Source organism: Phyllostomus hastatus, unplaced genomic scaffold, assembly GCF_019186645.2.
Source record: "Phyllostomus hastatus isolate PE091 unplaced genomic scaffold, TTU_PhHast_1.1 phas_scaffold_193, whole genome shotgun sequence".
Classification (NCBI taxonomy): domain Eukaryota; kingdom Metazoa; phylum Chordata; class Mammalia; order Chiroptera; family Phyllostomidae; genus Phyllostomus; species Phyllostomus hastatus.
The window spans coordinates 9,859,655-9,879,269 of record NW_025334015.1 but is presented as its reverse complement, the minus strand read 5'-3'; the positions used below and the strand labels follow the sequence as shown (position 1 = coordinate 9,879,269).

Here is a 19,615-nt window from a genome sequence, read left to right as displayed (position 1 = left end):
ATTAATGAAAAGTAGAAAAAAGCCAACAAGACAGCATTTATTATATATCCTGAAAGGAATTTCTGGGCAAATCTCATGATTTCCTCTGGGGGGGTCCTGACCTTGAAGAGGGAAGAGTTTTCAGCTGCAGGTGTCTGGGCTCATGGAATGCTCTCGAAGTGGGGTGGAGAGGCTGGTTGCATGTACAAACCTACATTGCATGAATCAACAAATATGCTATTAGCATCTCTTGTGAACCATGCCTTGTCTTAGGTGAGATAGGAAGTAATGAAATAAAATAAAACCCTTCATAAGATTTATGATCTAGTTGAAGAATCACGGTCCAGCAAGCAGTTGGGAGTGACATAATGAAGTACCGGTTGTTTACTTAAAGATTTAGTGCCCCATCGGTGTTCTGACGAGAGGTGTTGGGGGCAGCTGCAGGGAGCAGTTGAAACTGAAGGATGCATGGGATTCCATAAATATGTAGTTACTCACACTGGTAGAATGCTCCGAAGATGCATGGCAGAGAACTTTTGGGGGATTGATCTCTGGAAGAATCAGATTTTGGAATTTGAAACGCCGGCCATGTTCCCATGCTTGCCCCTCCCTGGTTGATTTTGGGCAAGTCCCTTCACTGCTTTCTGTGCAAGTTCCACCACCCACCTCCTTGCTTGTCAATCATCGTCATCGAAGTCAATATCTCCCTAGTGGCAGAGGCATTGTTCAAATTGGTTATCAGCAATCTCTCCATGAGTCAGACAATTAACGAACTGACAGCCCGCCATCTCTGCCAGCACCACCCAGTGCCCGTGGGACGACGCGTGTGCCTTGGCCTGTGATGTCACTTGTTTTTCACCAGCCGCTGTGCTGCCGGCACAGTTGTGGGCCGGTTACTGATGGTATCACTGTCGCATAGAATGAGATGGAAGGGACATAGCCGACTCAACCTCAGAGAGCACTCCTTGGGCCAACCAAATTCAGGTCACTTGAGGAAATGAAAGTGCCAGGGTTTCAGTTAACTTCAGTGGTCCTTTAGTGAGCCCTGGTGATAGAGGTGCCAATACCAGATGTGAACCCATCTATCAACAAATAAAATTAGAAAAGGTACTCAGTCAAGTGGGGGAGGCAGACCTATAAACTAGGGATTATGCCGAGTGGCCTGGGTCATAACAGAAGGACTCACAGGATTCAGAAGCAGCATGGAGATGGGAGGGCTTCACGGAAGAGGTGCCATGCAAATTGGTCTTAGTGGATGAATGGAAATGAGCCAAGTGAAGGTAGGAAGAGTGTCACAGGCAGAAGAAAGGGACAGGGGTATCTGGGGGCACTTGAAGTACTTTAACTTGTGGGATGTTGTTCAGTTGTGGGTCTGAGTTCTGACCCCCAGAGCAGCAAGGCATTGTGGGGAATCCTGATTGCTTCATGTATTTTCCTGGTGAAACTCTTTCAAGGCTATCTATCTCTTCAGGTACTGGGAAGGAAAAGAAAAAGATAATTGGGTAATAAAGATGTCTCAAGGCTAGTAACCTAATTGGAACTGGAAAAAGATTAGCGCTTGATTCTCAGAGTTATTCACATGGCTGCCAAGGACAGTGCTGCCAAAACCAAGATAGCATCTCTGACTAGTTTTTACCGGTCAGCATTTGTAACCTATAGCGGGTTGGGTAAATTTCAGCTTGCACATGAGATGGGACACTATATTCCCTTTCTGTTTGGCTTTAGTTCCAGTAGGACTCACAGTGTTTTGCAACAGACTGACAGAGCCTCGTTATCAGAGATCTTTTTCAGCTCTGAAATACAGTACACATGGAATTCTGCTCTGTGAGGGGACCCAGAGGGACATAACCTTCCTCTCCCCATTGCAGAGTTGGGTGGGTCCCACGCCATGTGCCTGCATCATCTTTTGTGCTGAAAGTCTCCAGATAATGAAAGATTTTGTGAAATTGCTACCAGCTGCTATCTGTATAATCTTGGGCAGGTTACTTAACCTCTGTGTACCTGTTTCCTCATCAGTAAATGCTTAGTATGCACCTTATAAGGTGGTAGTATTAACTGAGCCAATCCCCCTAAGTCTTAGAACAGTGCCTGCCGCATAGTATATAAGCAAGAAATATTAGCTGGGACTCTTCTTCTCACTATTATTATTTTAAAATTATTTAGCTAGAAATTCGCAAAATTCATGTCTCCAGTAGATCCAGACTTTTGGAGCCTGAAGAGATAAGTCAGGTTCCCGGGACTCTGGTTAAGAGCAGTCCTGGGTGTTTGTCCTTTCTCATTCCGCCCACCCCAGCGTCACCCCTGTCATGCCTCTGGCCTTGTGGGATAGTGGAACATCCCATCCTCAAGTGGAGAAAGGTCCTGGGGAGAGATTCATGCCAGAGAATCCACACTTGCTTCTCAGCTCCGTGGAAACAGCCAGCGGTTACAGGGCTGTCACTTTTCCATGGAGCTGCAGATAAAGGTGGAGAAAAAGGAGCACAAAGCACTCTGGGTAATTAATCTATGGCCTGGGGTCTGCTGGGAGATGGGGTAATTAAATATTGGAAAGTCAGATATAACAGTGGCACAGTTTATGCACCGTTCACACAATTCGCACAGTTAAATACTGGTAAGAGTGTTAGATTCCAGGGGTCAAGGGTTTTGTGTTTAAATCTTAGGCCTGCCCTCTGCTTGCTCTCTGACTGGGATGGACCACTTCTGCCCACTCTGCTCATGTTCCTGTCTGAGAAATGGGAGAGGTACAAGGCCCCTCCCTGCACTGACGTTTTGGGCTCCCTAGTCAAACCATCTCGCCCCCACCTAATCATCTTGGGAAAGAAACAAAGGCTCTATCCTGACATCCTTAGCAATAGGTCACTGGGATACCTAGTTTTAGAGCTCAGACGAGGGCCATCAGCAGACATGGCTAATGGAAGTAGATGCTGTGCTGGGTGATTTTCCAAGAGACATGTGACCTTGTATGCAATGGGTTGTCTGACCTCTCACAACCAAGGAGACTAATTTGGCTCTAGGAATAATGGGGGAGGAGGGGGTCCTGGGAGAAGGGCCACTGGGTGCATGAGAATGTGCAGCTCCTGGTGCGGGGTGGTCCTGAGTTCATTGCATCTCTCAGGTGTGCTAGAAAGCAGGAGACCAGAGGTCGAGTGCAGAAAGCAGCCAAGGGTATAGTTATTTCCTAGTGATTGCTTGCACTGGATGTTTTATTCCATTTAGAAAATGGCGTGATTGTTTTGATGTGTGTGTGTGTGTGTGTGTGTGTGTGTGTGTGTGTGTGCTGGAGGGAAACAGCCAGGTGGGGCTGATCCAAGCTGTGTGGGTGGTGTTCTCTAATTGCTGGGCTGGACTTTCTTTTGCCAATTAGGTAGCTTCCTGAGGCCTGCCCTTTTATAACATGATTACTACGTGGGGCAACTTAATTTTGTATAACCTCTTTCATACCCAGTGGATCTGCTTTCAACATGTCAGTTCCATCTTGGCACATTCAGGTGCTTTCAACAGGCTGCACTGAAATCAAAATCAGATACCGACTTAGGTGAGAGGAAAAGAACAGGGATGTTTTCTCCCCAAAGGTGGATTCTGTCAGCATCTGTACCTTGTTAGAGGGCCCTTCAGATCTGCATGTTTGGGTGAGAAGAGCAGTCAGTGGTTGAGCAGATTCCCAGCTAAAAGGAGGTGTTTATTGAGAACTTATGGTTTTCCTCATACTGTACACAGACGTCAGCTCAAGATGAATCATAGACCTAAATGTGTAAGCTAAAACTCTAAAATTCTTAGGAACAAATATGAGTAAATATTCATGACCTCGGGTTAGGCAAAACCTTCTTAGATACAACGCCAAAGGCACATATAACACATTAAAAAATAAATCAGACATTAGCAAGATTAAAAACTTCTGTGCTGCGAAGGACATCATCAGGAAAATGAAAAGACAACACACAGAATGGGAGAACATATTTGCAAGTTTTGTATCTGGTAAGACACTTGTGTCCAGAATATATAAAGAATTTACAACTCAATAATAGAAGGAGAATCAAATTTGAAAATGGGTGAAGGATTTGAATACACATAGACATATCTCCAAAGAAGATACACAGCTGGCACCTGAAAAGATGCTCGGCTTCATTAGTCATCAGGGAAATGCAAATCAAAGACACAGTGACACCACGTCACACCCACTGGGGCGGCTGTAATAAAAAAAAACATAAGTGCTGGTGAGAATGTGGAGAAATGGAATTCTCATATACTGCCGATTGGACTGTAACACAGTGTAGCTGCTTTGAAAAATAGCGTGGAAGTTTCTCAAAATGTTAACCATAGAGTTACTGTAAGGGCCAGCAATTTCACTTCTGGGCATATACTCCGGAGAAGTGAAAGAGGGCCCTGACTGGTGTGGCTCAGCTGGTTGGGCATTGTCCCACCAAGTGAAGTGTCTCCGGCACAGAGCACATGGCTGGGCTGTGGGTTCAGTCCCTGGCGGGGGCTCATTCAGGAAGGGACTGATTGATGTTTCTCTCTCATCCCTCATCTCTTCCCCTCTCTATAAAGATAAATAAAATCTTTAAAAAGTGAAAGCAGGGACTTGAATAGATATTTATTTGTACACTCATGTTCACAGCAGCATTATTCACAGTAGCCAAAACGTGGAAGCAACCCAAGTGTCTATGAAGTGGCCATTAACTGAAGAAAGGGTAAACAGAATGTGGTATGTCCATACAAAGGATATTATTTGGCCATAAAGAGGAATGAAATACTGATACATGCTATAACATGGATGAACCTTGAAAACATCATGAAGTGAAAGAAGCCAGTCACCAAGGGTGACACGTTACACGATTCCATTCCTATGAAATGTCCAGAATAGGCAAATTTGTAGGGACAGAAAGCAGGTAAGTGGTTGCCTAAGGTTGAGGGGCAGGGTTGGAGAACAATGGGGAGTGGCTGCTCGTGGACACGGGGTTTCTTTTGCGGGGTGGTGTTCTAAAATTGGATTCTGGTGATACTCGCACAATTCTGTGACTATACAATCACTAAATTGTACACAATAAGTGAATGAAATGCATGGTATATGAATTCTGTCTCAGTAAAGCTTTTTTTTAAAGGACTGTTGTTTGTCAAATTACTGCATTCACTCTTGCAATTTAGCCCCTGGGAGAGCTCTGTGGCTGTTTCAGGAATACATAGTCAGCAAATCTTTAGTGACTGCACAGAGAATTAGTTGGAAGTTACATGCTTGGAGAGCACAAAGCAAGGGATGGATGCAGGATATACCGTGAAAGAGCTTTGTCCAGATGGGGAAGATAAGAGTAAGCTAGGTGTGTAAGTAGCAAAAATATATCCCACAATGGCTGCCCAGAAAATCTACAAGTACACCAAGCCAGTATTCAGAGTCAGTGGAGGAAGGAGCATCTGCTATATCCCAGAGTATTGGGTTGGCCAAAAAGTTCATTTTTTTTCATACAGCAGCTGTAGTAGTGCTTAGTTGTCTTTAGCTTCATTCAAAACAATTGTGTTAAATTGTATTGTGACAGCTGTCATATCAGCCTGCATTTTTTAAAAAAAAAACTTAGCAAAATTGGTGAATTTTTGTGCTGTCATTGTAATATTGAAGATGGAAGAAGATAGGCAACATTTTCAGTGTATTATGCTTTATTCTTTCAAGAAAGGTAAAAATGCAACTGACACTCAAATTTGTACAGTGCATGAAGAAGGTGCTGTGACTGATTGAACGTGTCAGAGGTGGTTTATGAATTTCCTTGGTACTATTGACATTTTGACCAAATAATTCTTTGCTGTGGGGCTGCCTTACACATTGGAAGGTGTTTAGCAGTGCCTCTGGCCTCTACCCACTAGAAGCCAATAGCAGGAGATAGCCGGTGTACTCAGAATATCCAAATCAATAAATTTATTGGTGAAAATGAAAAATGTGTCTTTTATTTCATGGAAAAAACCTAAATGGACTTTTTGGCCAACCCAATAACAAAAATATTTTTAAAATTATTCCCGACTGTCTCATTATTCTTGTGAAAGTCACAAATTGGCATAATGAATGCACAAGTCCTCTGAAATCAGCAAAAGCCATTTTACTGATTTGGGGGACAGGTAAATAAAAATGAGTAAGGGTGCGCATGGGGCATATTGTGGAGGGCATTTAACTTAGACTCGGGAGCTCAGGGAAGCCTCCCAGAAGGAGTGCTGTCTAAGCCGAGTTAACCAGGTGTGCTGGGGGTGAGGTACATTCTGGGCAGAAGAAATCTGCCATTCGGGACAGTTCTGGCCCTTCATATCTGTCCGTCACCCTCTCCATCACCCTGGGAGATAAGATATTTTTATCCCCATATTACAAATTAGGAAACTGAGGCTCAGTCTTTAAAGGACTCTTCCAAAGACAAAGCTGATAAGTAGCAAAGTTAGAATTTGACCCAATTATTTCACTGTCAAAGCTGGAACATTTGACTATGCTCTACTACTTCCTTCAACAATATATGACTATGTTTTATGATATTCTTTTAAAAACTATTCAATTGCAATTGACATTCAGTATTATTTTACATTAGTTTCAGGTATATAGCACAGTGGTTAGGCATTTGTCTTCGAAATGTGATTCAATGGTCTCCCCAATAAGTCTAATAGCCACCTGGTACCATACATACTGATTACAATATTTTTGACTCTGTTCCCCATGCTATACTTTACATCCCCATGACTATCTGGTAACTACCAATTTGTAGTTCTTAATCCATTGACCTTCTTCACCCAGCTCCCATCTGGGAAATGTCAGTCTGTTCTCTGTATTTATGAGTTTGTTTCTGTTTTGTTTGCTCATTTGTTTTGTTCTTTAGATTCTACATATAAGTGAAGCTGTATGGTGTTCACTTTCTCTGTCTGATTTATTTCACTTAGCATAATATCCTCCAGGTCCATCCATGTTATCACAAATGGTAATATTTCATTGTTTTTATGGCTGGGTAGTATCATTGTACATATGTACCATATCTTCTTTATCCAATCATCTATTGGTGGGCACTTAGGTTGATTTGATACCTTGGGTATTGTAAATAATGTTGCAAAGAACATAAGGGAGCACATGACTTTTTAAATTAGTGCTTTGGTTTTTTTGGATAAATACCCAGAAGTGGAACTGCTGGGTCATATGGTATTCCTATTTTTAATTTTGGGGGGGAAACTCCACACTATTTTTTGAGCAGTTGCACCAATTTGCAATCCCACCAACAGTGCACTTTTCTCCACATCCTCACCAACACTTGTTTGTTGATTTATTGATGACAGCCATTCTCACAAATGTGATGCTGTATCTAATTGTGTTTTTAGGTTGCAGCTCTCTGACAATTAATGATGTTGAACATATTTTCATATGTCTATTGGCCATCTGTATGTCCTTTTTGATGAAATGGCTATTCAGGTCTGATCATTTTTTAATTGTTTACTTTTTGGTGTTAAGTTATATGAGTTCTTTATAAGGTTTGGATATTAACCCCTTATCAGATGTATCATTGGCAAGTATCTTCTCTTATTAAGTAGGTTGCCTTTTGTTCTATTGATGGTTTTCTTCACTGTACAAAAACTTTTTAGTTTGATATAGTCCCATTTGTTTATTTTTCCCTTTGTTTCCCTCGCCTGAGGTGATATATATAAAAAAAATCACTAAGAGCAATGTCAGAGAGTTTACTTACTATGTTTTCTTCTGGGACTTTTATGGTTTTGGATCTTACATTTAAGTCTTTAATCCATTTTAAGTTTATTCTTGTATATGGTGTAAGAAGATGGTTCAGTTTTATTTTTTTGCATGCATCTGTTCATTTTTTCCCTTGCTATTTATTGAAGAGACTATCTTTACCCCATTGTATATGTTCCTGCCTCTTTTGTTTTAGATTAATTGACCACAGGGGCATGGGTTTACTTCTGGGCCCTCTAGCCTGTTCTGTTGATCTACATTTCCGATTGCCAGTAGCATGCTGTTTTGATTACTATATCCTTGTAGTATAATTTAATATCAGGTAGCATGATACCTCTGACTTTGTTCTTTCTCAAGATTGCTGTGGCTATTTGGGTCTCTTGTGGTTTTCTATAAATTTTTGGATTATTTGTTTTAGTTCTGTAAAAAATGGCAGGGGTTGCATTGAATCCATAGATTGCTTTGGGTGCTATAGACATTTTAGTGATGTTAATTCTTCCTATTCGTGAACATGGTGTATGCTTTCATTTATTTGTACCTTCTTCAAGTTCTTTCTTCCATGTCTTACAACTTTTTGAGTACACTCATTGTTTAGTGGTATGGTACTTGGCTTCCATATGTTTGTGTGCCTTCCAGTTTTTTCCTGTCATTGACTTCTAGTTTCATACCATTGTGGTCAGAGAAGATGCTTATATGGTTTCAGTCTTTTTCAATCTATTGAAACTTGTTTTATGTCCTAACATGTGATCTATCCTGAAAAATATTTTATGTGCACTTGAAAAGAATATATATTTTGCTCCTTTGGTGTGAAATGCTCTAAAAATATCAATTAAATCCATGTGGTCAAATGTATCATTTAATGCCATGGTTCCCTTGTTGCTTTTCTGTCTGGAAGATCTATCCATTGATGTCAATGGGGTTGATAAAATCCCCTACTATGACTGTAGTATTGTCAATCTTCCCCTTTATGTCCATCAAGATTTGCTTTGTATATTTATGTTCTCCTATGTTGGATGCAGGAGTTTCCAGGAGTTGTATCCTCTTGTTGGGCTGATTCCTTTATCACTACATAACATCCTTTGTCTTTTATTAGATCCTTAGTTTTAAAGTCTATTTTGTCTGATATAAGTACTGCTACTCCACCTTTTTGTTTATTTCTATGGTCATGAAATATCTTTTCCATTCCTTTATTTTCAGTCCATGTGTGCCTTTTGATCTGAAGAGGGTCACTTGTAGACAGTATATGTATGGATCCTGCTTTCTTATCCATTCGGCTACCCTCTGTATTTTGACTGGAGCATTTATTCCATTTACATTTAAAGTGATTATTAATGAATATGTTGATATTGACATTTATTATTTGTATTTATGGTTTCCCCCCTTTTCTTAAAGAAGTCCCTTTAACATTTCTCAAAATACTGGTTTGACAAGTGATGAACATTTTTAGATTTTTCTTGTCTGGGAAGTTCTTTATCTCTCCTTGAGTTTTAAATGATAGCCTGACTGGGTAAAGTAATCTAGGTTGTAGTTCCTTGTTTTTCATTACTTTGAGTATTTTGTGCCAATCCCTTCCAGCCTGCAAAGTTTCTTTTGAGAAATCAGCTGACAGTCTTATGAAAGTCCCCTTGTAGGTATATAACTGCCTTTTTCTTGCTGCTTTTAAGATTCTCAATATTTCTTTAAGCTTTGCCATTTATTTATGAAGTGTCTTTCTGTGGAGCTCTTTAGGTTCATTTTGCTTGGGCTCTCTGTGCTTGTTGAACTTGTGTGTCTACTTTCTTCACCAGGTTGGGGACAGTTGCAGTCATTATTGCTTCAAACAGGTTCTCAATCCCTTGTTTTCCCTTCCCCTTCTGTTTACTCTTATGATGGAAGTGTTGTTATGCTTGATGCTATCCCAGAGGTCCCTTAAACTATCCTCATTATTTTTTTTTAATTTTTGCTATTCTCAATGGGTATTTTTTGCTACCTTGTCTTCCAAATTGCTGATTTGATCCTCTGCTTCATCTAATCTGCTGTTGATTCCTTCTAGTGTATTCTTCATTTCTGGCTGGGTTTTTAAAAAATGATTTTTGTATCTTTTTTATGCTTACTATCTCTTTGTCAAAGTTCTCACTAAGTTCCTTGAGTATCCTTATAACCATTATTTTCAACTGTGTATCTGGTAGTTTGCTTGCCATCATTTTGTTTAGGTTTTTTCTTCCGGATTTTTTTCCTTTTCTTCCATTTGGGACATGTTTCCTTGTCTCCTCATTTTGGCTGCCTATCTGTGTTTGTTACTATGTATTTGGTAGAGCTGCTACATTTCTAGGTTTCTGCAAGACAGCCTCATGCAGTAGGTGACCTATGGGTGCTTAGTGGCACAGTCTCCCTGGTCACCTGAGCTAGATTTTCCTGGGGTGTCCTGGGTTGTGTATGACCTCCTGGTGTAGTAGATCCTTGATTGTTGTTGGCATGTCAGTGGCTAGGATGGACCTTCAGGCTGACTGGTTGTGAGGATTGGGCATCACCACAGTGCACAAGATGCTGTTCAGGAGCTTGCTCCATGGAGGGGGATATTCCCCAGCAAGCTCTGGTGCCTGCTGAGACCACCCTTTGGCTGTGCCACTTGTGGAGCTAATTAGGTGGTACTCTGTTGTGGTCTGAAGCCAATTGCTGGGTGTACTGATTCTAGAACCTCTTAGGAGGGGCTCCAATGCAGGCCACATTCAGCTGCTGCCTGTGACTGGCCTGGAGCTACCTGGTAAAGCTACAAAGCAATCAACAATTGATAGGTGCCTGTGTTGGACCTAGAAGTGCCAAGGAGAAGCCATGATGCAGACTGAGCTTTGTTGCCACCAGTCCCCAACCTGGGGCAAGTCAGCAAAAAGCATGAGGCACCTTCAAGTCTGCTGCCACCTGCCATCTACCTGTAAGTCTCAGCTGTTGAAAGAGCCTCAGGAAGTACATGAGTTTGGTGAGGTGGGGGTCTCAGGAATCACCAGTTTAATGAGGATTCAGGTTTGGCACCAGTTCTGAGTGTGGGGCAACTAAGCAAAAGGCACAGGGCACACTAAGGCCGAGTGCCACCCACCTGCGGGCTGTGGATCTATGAGATTTTTCTTTTGAAAGATTGCAGTGTGAGCCAAGGCTGGCTGCCTGGTGCTGGAACAGCCTCTGGCATTGCATGATTTGGGTGAATTGGGGTCTCAGGGTCATGAGGGTGGAGTGAGTGTTCAGCAGGCTAATGCAGAAACAAATTTGGTTGTATGGTAGGAGGGCTCAACACAGGAAAGATGGAGCCCACCTGCTGACAGTGTAGGAAGACAGCTTAACACAGGGACAGTGGTGGCTGTCCCTCTAGCCTTTGCCCTGTAGCCATACAAATCAATTTCTCTCTGTATGTTTCTGGTGCCTCCCAAGCCAGTATCCCTCTGCTAGAGCCCTTGATGAGTGCCCATGAGTGAGCAAGTCTGTGTATGGGCCCTTTAAGAGTATACCTGGGTTGACCTGGCTAGGTAGGTCAGTTGGTTAGAGCGTTGTCCTGATACTCCAAGGTTGCAAGTTTGACCTCTGGTCAGGGCACACACCAGAATCAACCAATAAATGCATAAATAAGTGGAACAATAAATTGATCTCTCTCTTTCCCTTCCTCTCTCTAAAAATCAATAAATAAGGGGATACCGGGGTTTTCATCAGCCTTTCATCTCACCCAGATGGACAGAATCTCTGCTGATTTTCACAGTCAAATGTTGTGGGATCTCCCCTTGCTGGCATTGGAGCTGGGACACCTTGCTCTACTGGAGGGACCTCTGTAGCTGAGATATCTCTCCTGATTCTCAACTGCTGTGCGTGGGTGTGGGGCCAGCCCATTTCGAGTCTCCACCCATCCTAGCAATCTTCTTAGTTATAGGACTTCTGTTCAGCTTGTCTTCAAATGGTTCATTAGGTTGAATGTTCTATAATTTAATTGTAATTTTGATGTGATCCTGGGAGGAGGTGAGCACAGCAGTTAGCTACTCTGCTATCTTGACTGGAAATCTCAACATATTTGTTCTTTTTTTCTAAATATTCTATTTCTTCATTTTTAGAGAGAGGGGAAGTGAGGGAGAGAAACATTGATGTGCAAGAGAAACATCAAACAGTTTCCTCTCACACACCCCCAACCTGAGACCTGGCCACAATCCAGGCATGTGCACTGACCAGGAATCCAACCGGCGACCTTTCGGTTGGCAGACTGGTGCTCAACCCACTGAGCCATACCAGTCAGGGCAATAGTTTGTTCTAATTACAGAAGTACTTAGACATGATCATTGTTGAAAAATTAGAAAATACAGAAAAAGATATATTATTAAAACATTTAAAAATTATTCATGACCCTGACACTGTGATCAGGGTGGTATGTAGTCATCAAGTCCCCAAACTGAAACATGCTGGCTTACAGCCTGTGTTTCTCACACAAAAAAATCAGTATTTCCCATGGTATTAAACATTCTCCTACATGGTAATTGTAATGGTTATCGAATATTTTCCCTTCAGGATATACTATAATTATCTATTCAATCATGGTGGACACTTTAGGGTAACTTTATTCCAACTTTGTGATGACTATTTTTGCAGATCAAATTTTGTCTTCGGTGACTTTCTTAGGCTAAATCAGTAGAAGTGGAATTTTGGTGTCAGAGCATACCCACTTTAAAATACTTGATTGGAATTCTCAGGTTGCCCTTTGAAAAGGTCATACCAATTATGCTTTGACACCGGAGTATGAGTATTTATTTTCCTGCTTGCTACAAATGTTTTTTTCTTTTAACTTGTCAATTTCATTGGTGCAACATTAATATTTTAATTTTCATTTCTTTGCTCTTTATTGAAGTTGGATTTTTAAACGTGTTTGTGATCCTTTTATTTAATGCCAGACTCTATGATTGTGATGAAGTGCATTGAGCATTTCAGGAATGAAGATGTCTTTGTAGTCTAGAGTGACAGATTGAAGGTAGTTTTTGCCAAACTCTGTCCCTGCTGGGCAGGAATGATGTAGATGCCTTTGAGTGGTAAAGTGGACGGAAGGAGTTTTTTCTTGGATTTAATGACCATTTTTCTCCCGTATAGGTTCTTAAAGGTGGACAGGAAGCACCCACAAAACCCAAAGGTCGTCCCAAGAAGAACTCCATCCCCACCTCAGAAGAGATCGAGGCCGAAGAGAAGATGAACAGCCAGGCCCAGAGCCAGGAGAGCCTCACAGCCTTGCGGGGCGGGGAAGAGCTCTGTGACACGCAGGAACCGAAAGCCCTCGATGTCCCCTTGGAGGTGGCAGAGACCCCAGGCCCCCCGCAGGAGTTGCCAGCAGCCTCTTCCGAACCCCCACCATCGAGCTAAAATAAAATCCTTTGAAGGGAGAGGGAGACTGGGAGGAAGGGGAAGAGAGAAGGCAGCGGAATAGGGAGAGAAAAACTTCTTAGGAAGCCTGGTAAACTGAGGGAGAAGGGGTTCACCTGTCTCCTTCCCTCCCACAGGTCTTGGTGGCGTGGTCATCATCAGTCATTGTAAGCATTTGAGGAAGACTTCCTTGCCTTAGGCCTTTCTCTTCCTGAAAGGATACTTTTGCCACAGGGTGCCCTGCATAAAGGGAGACAGTGCCTTGGAACTGCCTGTCCCGGCTGGGGTGACAGCTGTGGGGGCTGGGCACAAGCCCCACCTGGCATGCTGGAGGGTGGCCCGGGCTCTCTCCCTGCCAGCCTCTGGGCAGCCAGTCATCCAAGCAGAAACACAGGGAGGACTTGGGCAGCTTGCCCAGGCTCCTTGCTGACTCAGCACTTATTTCTGTAGTTTTAAAAGAGAATTTAATGTTTTGGTTGTTGTGAGGGGGGTGGGTTGGTGAGGGCGGGCTGAAAGAGTTGGGGGAAGGGAGTTCTGAGATACTACAATTGTTTCTGAATAAAGTTTGTTTGTTTGAAGATATGTGTGCCTTGGAACCCATTCTAAGATGGGCAGGTGACTTAGCCGATAAGCCTTGTTTCTCCTGCTTCATTAAGTTGCCATCCTTGAAGCTGCAATGCAGATATGTTAAGATAACCTTTATTTTTTAATTAAAATAAATCTTTTGAAATGGTTGGGTTTATCATTTTTTCCGGGGAGTACATTTAACTCGTACTGAATGTGTCTTCCGGAAACAGAGACCCAGACCCAGAGCGCAGCTCCCTGGGTTTTAGTTTCCAGCTAGAGAAGCAAAGATGGGGCCCGACCCGTGGTGTCTCAATGCTGAGAGCGATGGAAGACACACCGAGCCGCCTTTGGGCGAGGAAGGAGCAGGGCGGCTCGGCTCTGTCGACCACCCCTTCCGCTGTCGGCCAGAGCGGCTCTGCTCTCAGGTACTGTACGTTCTGGGCTTCCAGCTCCAAAAATGGTTTTACTTTTTTGGAAGAGATAATTAATTTCTTTGCTTCAAAAATCAAACTCTATCAAAAGAAGTCTTGCTTTCCCTCCCGCCCCCTCTACCCTATGCCCTCTGGTGCCTGCAGGCAACCGTTGTTACTGGTTTCTTGTTTACCTTTCTCTACCGAGCATACACTGGGATGACAGGCTCTGCAACTTCTAAGAAAGGTTCAAGGGTCACTTGCCTAGAGGTGCTCTGTGAGGTGCTCAGGCGTTTTAAATTCAGAATGCTGCCCCACTTTTCAGAAGACCCAGGAAGAGGCAGGCTCCAGACCGCCTACAGTGAGAAGGCTGACTCCGCATCTGTTTGTCACGCATCCTATCGTGATCGCTGTCCCTGGCACGCTCACATGTGGTGTCCTGCAGGGCAGACTGCCCACCCTGCAGACTGCCCATTATGACAATAATTACATGGTCACTCTGCCGGTGGGGGCTCAGGAAGTATAAACTGACTTGAATGATAGCCTCAGCTAGGAAGCAGAACCTGTCACTAGTTCTGTAAAGCAAAGCATCTACTTCTTTTCAAAGTGAAATAGGTCTGATCTGCTTGTTTTCAATACCCTGGCCACCCGGCTGCCTCTATCAGCAGGACAATCGGAAAGTGACTGCTGGGTTGACCTTGCTAAGGCAGTGCCTTCATTGCTTTTGCAGTTGAGATCGACAAAGAGGAAGCAGGTTTTTTCTTCAACTCTCGTGAATAGACAAAGGAGGGAAGGATCTGGCCTTTGAGAACCAGTTTGTGCAGACCACACCTAGCCATCCACGTGAGGTTCCTTGTGTGGTGTGTGCAGAATGCTGTCTTCTTCCCCTCTAGCCCACTCCATGTACCCTTTTACAATCCGCCTACCAGGTGCTGTCCCTGCGGGCCAAAGAGTGTACACAGTCGCCAGAGTCAGCGGGTGGGTCGGCGGCCTATGAGTCTCACTCCTGAGGGATTGTTCTGTCCTACTCAGCCCCTCCTCCCAGCCCCCAGAGGCCTTTCAGCTGGATTCTGCTTTTCCGTGATGGTTTCCAGTCTCTTGTCCTGGATGCATCTGAGTTACTCCGCAGTGACTGGCATTGCACAGATACGTGTGTGCACACACAGTGTTCCCGAGCCTGGGTTCCGGGCACTGTGTCCGACTCCCAGCCCTGAGTCCTTGGCCTGTCATCTTTGGTATTGTTTACTGTCCCTTGGGTTTGAAAGGATTTCAGTGGAGGGTTTAAGACCTTGGGTTAGCTTCTGTTTTGGAAGCCCTGAGCCCAAGGTCAAGTGCACTTATAAGCCTTGGGCCTGTCCTCCTGCCTCAGCTCTGTATGGCTTTGCCCTGTGACTCAGGATGGGTCAGGCCGGGCCTTTCAGAGACCAGTGGGCACTGATTCAGTGCCAGGCCCTGCTCCTTCCACCCCAGTCTTTCCCTTTTTCCTCCAGTTCCCGAGACTCAAGACAGGTACCCAGAAACCAACCCCACAGGTACTCTGTGAGTTGTGGTGAACAGGTCGTTCTATGCTGTCTCGAACAGGGTTGCCCAGTGACCCCCAGCACCCAGGAGTTCCCTCCACGGAGCAGTTTCCTCACCTTCTCAGCCTCTTTCTCAGTCCCCCAGAGTCATCTCCACCTTTTTTGGGCCTCGCTACACAAAAGTATTCTCTCCTTTCTCTGACATCCAGAATGGTGACCCCTGAGGCTTCAGGGTCTTATCTGAGGGTCTGGTCAGCTGCTGCTTTTTGAAGGTTTCCAGAGGAAGGGAGCTGGCGAAGGCAAACTGACCTGCTCCGTGAGGAGTGGAGTGCACTTTTAACAAGCCCTTTGAGCTGATGCTGCCCCTTGCCTTGTGAAATAGGCTGTTTCCTCTGGTTTTACAGGAAGCTCATGAGTCTGAAAGAGATTCTCTTTCCCTGGATCAGAGTTAGAGCCGAAGCCCAGGGCCAGAGGCCTGCCGAGGGCCGTGGTCATGCGCAGCCATCTCTCCTCCCACCAACAAGTCTGTGCCTTATCAGGGGCTGCTGCTGCTGCTGCTGGTGGAAATGCTTTCAGCAGCACACTGCTCCCTGTAGTTCAAATTTGTCCTAACGCAGGGATGGGGGCGCGGGTGTGAGCATTGCTTTGTGGGCAGCACAAGGTGAGGCAGCCAAGGATAGGGCCTCTGCTCCTGTCTCTCACGTTAGAAAGTGAAAAACTCCTGGAGCAGGCGCTGGCCTCTCGGAAGGGGTCCAAGGGCGCCGACCAACGAGCCTGTGTTCCCGGTCACCGTGCCTCTGATTTGCCTCTCCACCATCCACAGGGGTTTGCGGAGCTTCGAACTGTTGCCGAGGGGCCTCGTGCTATAAGCCCTGGGCCCTCAAACTAGTCTGAACAAATCTATCAGAAACTGACCTTAAACAGACTGGTTTTAAATTTTTCTCAGAGACTGGTGAGTTCTAGAACGATCTTAGAGAGGGGCTCTGGGACCTCTGTGATTATCCATTCTCCTCCACATGTGCTTAGCGTTCCCCTGCCCCAGTCACCACCTGTGAACCTCATTCTACTCTGATGCCCCACGCCCTGGCTCCGGCCGGGGCTGGAGCCAGGCTTCCAGGTAAGGGGTTCTTTCCTCAACGAGTTGTGCTTCGTCAGCCTGCTTTCATGTTGTCCACTCAGCAGAAAGTCAGCAGGGACTTCGCTGGACCAGAGTGAAGACCATCGCAAAGGGTTCTCCCCAACATCTCTCCTGCCCAGGTCTGCCTCTAAGTGATTGCCTGATTCTCTGGCCATTTTCTGCAGGTGCTACCTAAGGCTTACCTCTCATCAAAACTGAAAGCTCCATTGACAGGTGGGAAATATGAGAGCTGAAAAGTGCTTTGCACCAAAAGCGAACATGTTTCTTGGGATTTCTGTGCACTGAATCGCCTGTTTACCTCAAGCCTGGAGGAGCCGTTGCTGCTCTGTGTCTGTCTGCCGACAGCCCCTCCATGCTCTTCTTGGTTGCCCTGCTGACTGGCATCTTCGAGGCACAGGGGCTGCTCCCCACCCTCGGGAGTCTCTCAGTCCTGCTCCGCAAGGCTGCGCCCCAGCCTGCTCTGTGCTCACCTGTCCTTGTTCCTGCCTGCCCCAGCTCCCTTGTCCCTTCCCCCTCCCCACGTAAGCACTTGAGGCCACCTCTTCCTTAGTCAGCCTTGCCTCTTCTCCAGTCTGATCTCACCAGTTGCTCTCTTTTGTCCTCGTCACCGTGGTCCTGCCTGCCCCATTTCCAAAGAGGACATGGATTCATTTTGTTTTCCTGTTAGAGAGTAAACTCCTTGAGGCAGCTTCTTCATCCCCATCCCTTTTCCCGTGCTGCAGACTCTGAAGGCCCGTGGACAGACAATTCGAGGTCCCAGACACTCCCGGTCTCCTGCTGACATCTCCCTGGATGTCCAGAGGTTTTGTGCTCCTTCTGGACATCCAGTGCGGCAGGCACAGCCCGCTGCCGCACAGCCTTGAGGCCCCAGCTTCCCTGGCCATCGATCACTGTTGGAACCACACTCATTGGCTCTGGGGCTGAGGGCTGCCGGCTGCCAGCACCTTTCAGAGGCAAGAGGGAAGGCAGAGCTAAATCTCTTCGCCACCTGCAGAAACATTCCCGTGGCCCACGGGCAGGGATGCTGGGCCCGTTTCCCCAGGGACAAGAGGGTGAGGGCGATGGGGAGCCCGTCCTTGAAGGCCCCCATGACCAAGGGTCAGTTCACCCCCATTTCGCTGACTCCCTTTGGGAAAAGGTATCACCAAGAAGAAGAGACCCTCAGGGAGTTTCCCTGAAGGGGATCGTTGGCGGCATTGCAGCAGCCAGCTCGGGAGGAAGACAAACGCCCACAGAGGCGTTTGTCTGAGACAAAAGTCAAAACCCTGTCCAGGCCCAAGTGCTCCCTGGCAGCTGGCAGTGCACTGGTGGGGCATTTGACCAGGCTCGCCAGGCAAAGCGTGGAGGTGGCCAAAGGGAGCTGAGCTCATCCTAGAGAATGGCGGGAAGGGCAGTGGCGTCCTTCCCACCAGCTGTGGAGGGAACTGGGAGAGACGGCGGTGACGGGAGAGCGGGACTCCGAGCCGTCTGGAGTCAGAAGCTTCTGACCTTAGAAAGGGCCTAGTTAAAGAACAAATGCAAATGACCCATGGACACAGCCAAAGGGGTGGGGATTGACTGTGGGAGCGGGGGTGGGTGGGGCAGGGGGAAGCAATGGGGGAAAATTGAGACAACTGTAATAGAAGAACAATAAAAGGGGAAAAAAAGAAAGAAGCCATAAGCAGAGTTCGCCACAATTCAGGTCAACAGGTATTTCCACAACACCTGTCCATGAGGCACGCTGTGCTAGTGCTAAGGTGGGGGGCGTGGTAATATGCCCCCACCCTCAGTAAGCTTGAATCTTCTTAGAGAAACAAGGTTTTTGCAGTATTTACACCTGCCCTCACCAGTGAGGTGGCGTTCTTTCAGGGCAAGGCAGGTGATTCATGGGATATCCATCCTGAAGCAGGTCCTCAGCAGGCCAGGCCCGCTAAGAGAGGGTAAGTGTCTGAGTGCCTTGTGCACCTGGAAGGGTGATTAACACTGGAACAACAGGTGTTTGCTGAATTCACCTGAATATGCCTCTAATCCCAGATTGCTACTCAAATCCTGGGTGGAGGATGGCTTGGGGAGGGCAGAAAGATCCTGGTAATACCTCTCATAATCTGGGTGTGGATTCCAGAGGGAAGGCGGTTGGGCACCAGCCCGTTTTGGCTTCATTGCGTTTCGCATCTGCCTCACCAGTGGGCAGTGGCTGCGGCGGCCTTCCCTGCCTCCCTTCTTGCCACCCAGCCTGCCCATCCCACTCTGTTCTGAGTGGCCTCTACCTGGCTGCTCTTCTGTCCGCCTCCAGTGAATCCCGCCGGTCAGCAGTGGCCAGGAGGGGATGGTCGGACGCTGCTTGCTAAGGGGCTGCAGTAAATCACTGTGACGGGCTCCTTTCATATCTGACCTCCTTTCTTTCCCAAACCCTCTTCCCTTCTGTTTATTTTTGTAGCAGATTTATTAGACACACAGTTAAGTGCCCATTTAGCTCTGCAAACTGTCATCGCTGCTGCTTTATGAATAAGGCCATTCACTGACAAAAGCCTCTAAACATGTTTTAAAGAGAAGGCGGGGAGGAACGAGGGAGAGGAGAGGAGGAGGAAATAGTGCCCGAGGTCAGTGAGGAGGCCAAGAACAACCGAAACCCAAGCACCGGCCTCTCCTAGAGCTCAAGAATGTAACAAGGGCCCTCAGAGTTGCCTTGAATCACCCTGTTCATCAAGACGTGTGTCATCTCTCCTGCAGGACGCTGGGGTCTAGAGTTCACTCCTTTGTCTCAGCTGCCTGAGGGTGTACTGCTGGGGCGGGCTGAGCCGGGGCTGTGCACCTGCTCAGCGAGGCTGCCAAGAACCTCAAGGCCTGTCAGGCTGAGTCCTTGCACCTTGGGAACCTTCCTCCTGCTTCTGCCCAGGCTACCCTCCTTTGGGTGGCATTTTTTCTCCAGCACCCGGCTCCTTGGACACAGACACGACCCCACCAAGAG

General features: G+C 46.0%; 1 protein-coding gene across 1 annotated transcript in view; it reads left to right on the top strand.

Annotated features, from left to right (window-relative positions):
- Positions 1–13,763, top strand: part of BARX2 (BARX homeobox 2) — a 74,569-nt gene extending 60,806 nt beyond the window's left edge. The window contains exon 4 of the mRNA XM_045860268.1: positions 12,767–13,763. Coding sequence (XP_045716224.1) covers positions 12,767–13,033 — 267 coding nt within the window. The 3' untranslated portion in view covers positions 13,034–13,763. The remainder of the gene's footprint in view (positions 1–12,766) is intronic.
- The last annotated feature ends 5,852 nt before the right edge of the window (positions 13,764–19,615 follow it).